Consider the following 3,810-nt stretch of genomic DNA (forward strand, 5'->3'; position numbering starts at 1 on the left):
CTTATTTATTTTTGAATAAAAATAACACCTCTGAAGAAATAAATTAAAAGACTTCAATTACACTAAATTCGAGGTCCAGACAATAAGAATGGTAGGTACCTATGTCAAAAATAAATTATTCCAGTGGCAGAACATTTTATATGACGCTATTCACACTTGTCTGAAACCGATTTTATGTCAAAAAGGTCTGCCACTGGAAAATCCGATGAAATGACAGCCGACAAGTGGGAACAGGCTGTTAAGTGTAAGGCTTCGTCTTAATAGAACGCGATTGGACGACAATCACTGAATACGCGACGCGATCGTCGCTCACTACCTTATGCAATTCGCGAACTTCAGTTAGGTCACCAGTTCGCTATTAGTATGTTTGATCGCGGATTCATATGAAGATGCGCGGACTTGCGATCGTCGTGTAATCGCGTTTTATTAGGACGACGCCTTACACATATTATGTCTACGTCGAAGTAACATGCAATGACTTACCTCAATCTCTTCCAGAGTTTGGGTCCATCTGTAGTTTTCGAGATCACACCCATTACCAGAGTTAGGTTTGAGCTTGCCTTTTTCTTTAGGATCGTCTTCTTCTTCAGGTGCATCAGCCATTTCAACATCAGCAGGCGCTGCATCTCCACTTCCATTTCCAGTTTCTGAATATAATTTAACAACTTGAGTATACTAAATTAACATAAAGCAAAAATTAATAGGCACGTTTTAAGTCATGGTGTTTCGACTTAGGTCCATGCTTTTCATCAGGTTCAAACTTTAAACTGAAGGCCTATCCATTTTTTTGTATTTTGTTGTTTATATGTATAACAATGTAAAACCCTTGACAACACTCGTTAATTTCAGTTACGTAACTATACTCGTGTGGCATCTAGGTCTTTCTTCTGTTACATAATATTAAGTACCTAATTGTGTAAAATAAAGTTCATAGGATAAAATACAAAAAGTGTTGGGAAATATATTGTTACTTTATTGGTGTATAGTCCAAAGACTTAGTCTAAACTCTAAATATATATAAAAGGAAAAGCTGACTGACTGATCTATCAAAGCACAACTCAAACTACTGGAGGGATCAAGGTGAAAATCATGCAGATTATGACAACGTACAACGAACGACTTTGTCTAAAGGCGCCTTTAAATTTATCGCAAAGTGCTACGCGGATGCAGCGCGGCTACAGCGCTGCGGCTGCGCTGCTTTGTAAATCCATAGAAATAAAAACGCGTGACTGGGCGCTATACCTGCGCTGCGGATGTGCGTCAGTTCATGAATTGAAATTAAATGGTTTTATAAAGCAGCACAGCGCTGTAGTCGCGCTGCCTCCATAGTAGGAATGATTGTGTATATGGGTGTAAGGATGTTCTAAAGGCAGGTGGTTAAAACCAATAGGGATGTTCTGAAGGCAGGTATTTAAAACCTATAACTTATTTATTTTGAGGTGTCAGATAATACTTGTACCATAGAAACCCGAAATCACATAACTTGCACTTAAGTGCATATGCCCTTAGGTCAAAATCAGTGAAAATTACTCTACATGGGATATCCCTGTAGAGGATATCCCTATAGAGAGAATTTCTTCACTGATTCTAACCCTACCTTGTAATTCCATGTGTACTGAAGCTAATCATAATATTATACCTACCAAAGTACAAAATCAACTTACCAGTTTTTTTATCTTTCTCAATATCTTGTTGCAACTCAGCAGCCTCTTGTTCCGTGAGCTCTTTAACAGAAGCTGGTTCAAAATCACGAGCCAAACGCTCCTGCTCCTTTTTCTGTTGTATTTCTTTGAGTCTTTTGTCTGCTTCTTCTTTCTCTTTCCTTATCTTATCAGCTTCCTCTTGAGCTTTTGTTGCATGTTTATAGAATGTATTTTTGACTACCTGTAAATTTTAACCAGTTAAAATTTAAGTATCAAAAGTGTGTTCAGTGAACTTAATGTAGGCAGGTTTTGAAGGAGTAAGGAAGTTGCGGCTGACAAAAAAAGAGCTGGTTTGACAAAGTTTGAAAAAGAACTGGATCTATGTAATGTAGACCATGACAGTTGAATGAAGAGGAAGGACTTAGCACAAAATTAGAACACAAGGACTTAGGTAAATATAGTACTTAGAAACAAGAAGTCAAAACAGATTTCCCTCCTCACTAGGAAATTTGACTTCCTGATTAAGAACTACATTTCACATATTGTTTCATATTAAGGATGGGTACTTTGTTCACTTTAAAGTAACTAACTAACTTGAATTAAAATAATTAGTGAGTGAATTTTTTTGTTGTACAGCAGCTTTTTAATCAGAAAATATTAAAGATTTCAAAACTAAAGTTAAGTGTAATTTAAAAGCCTCCGTTTAACCCACCGTTTCCCATTCTCCTGCTTTTCCTCCAGTAAAGAAATCAGTTTTTCTTGCCAAAAAACTGACTATAGTGTCCAGCAACTGAAACAGCAATATTTTTGATGCTTTTAACTTATTATAAATGCATTAATGAAATATTAGCACAGATAAGTATACAATGATCTTTATGCACTGGATTGCCAAACAAGAAACACCACACAAGAATTTTTTGATGCAAGATGTAGCATTGTCTTATAACTTGATTGCCAGTATCAATTCTGCTTAAAAAGCTTTGTTAACAGTTAGTCGGTTAACAGATTTAGTTTTGTATCGAAACATGAACAGTTTCATTATTTAGATTGTGAAAATATATGGTGGAGTTTTGAAGAGTAGATTTGAACTTTATCTTGATGACAGGATATTGTCACAACATACACCCATTTAAGATTTTTATTCCAATGTATAATCCATAACAGTTTTCTATTATTATGTACTTCAAGGAGCAGCTTTGGTCATTGCCTTTGAATAATATAGTTTCAGATATCCAATAGTATCAGTAGCAGGCAAACAAAAACTCCTTTATTACTTCAAATCTACTCACAAAAAATTATATGGGTATGGTACACACAAATTAAGTAATCCATTATGAAATTGCAACATGGGGATCTGCAAGTCATGGACTGAGGATTAAATACACAAGCCCAGCTGAGAACTGTTTTTGTACTATGCACAATCATACACTTCAAACTCAAATTGGACTAGGTACTTGTTTGCAAGCACTGTATCTAACCCATTCTTTTAAATAGGTATCTATCTATCTATATTATACTCATAACAAGATGCCTAAAAAAAATTTGTCTGGCTCTGTTTTGAGAGCCCATTTGCTCAACCGATTTTGATGAAGTTCAATACAGAGAAACCTTACATCCTGGAGACAGACATCTTGTTTTCTCAGAGCATCAAAGAGTTCCCAAAGAATTTTTAAAAACCTAAATCCTGTATAAAGTTAGTACTGAATTAATGAAACCTTGTGTTCTCTCTAGATTTAAATATGTTTGTTACTACATATGCACTAATTTACAAACTGTAGGTGAATGCGTTGATAACTATAAAAAAATTGAATGGTGGTATTCAGTATGAGAAAATATGTTAAGGGCATACAGGTTTATAAACACATAGTATAAATAGATGAGTGCGGGATTTGTTTTCTAGTAAGTTCCATTGCGACTGGAACAACAACTCACATCCTTTACGCCGCCTTCATGTTGTTGCGCCATGGCCAACAGCATGGAGTCAAATCTCTCAGGATCAGTACTCATTTTTGTTAAATATACACTGCACTTAATTAGTAGCTGTTTAAGATTAGAAATTACTTCCTATGTTTTCTCTAACTTTTTCACACGTTTCTAGGCTACTCCTGACAATAACAAAGCAAAAAATCCCTCACATGAACCGGCAAAAGTTGGTTTAGTTGACAGT

The 3,810-nt window shown here is 35.5% G+C and overlaps 1 protein-coding gene across 1 annotated transcript in view; it reads right to left on the bottom strand.

Moving 5' to 3' along the window:
- LOC123867271 (nuclear migration protein nudC) overlaps positions 1-3,810 on the bottom strand; it is a 39,253-nt gene extending 35,443 nt beyond the window's left edge. Inside the window, exons 1-4 of the mRNA XM_045909247.1 lie at positions 3,576-3,810; positions 2,356-2,433; positions 1,665-1,884; positions 484-647 (exon numbers count right to left, since the gene is read on the bottom strand). Of these exons, the coding sequence (XP_045765203.1) occupies positions 484-647; positions 1,665-1,884; positions 2,356-2,433; positions 3,576-3,650 (537 nt within the window). The 5' untranslated portion in view covers positions 3,651-3,810. The remainder of the gene's footprint in view (positions 1-483; positions 648-1,664; positions 1,885-2,355; positions 2,434-3,575) is intronic.

Source organism: Maniola jurtina, chromosome 7 (assembly GCF_905333055.1).
Source record: "Maniola jurtina chromosome 7, ilManJurt1.1, whole genome shotgun sequence".
NCBI lineage: Eukaryota > Metazoa > Arthropoda > Insecta > Lepidoptera > Nymphalidae > Maniola > Maniola jurtina.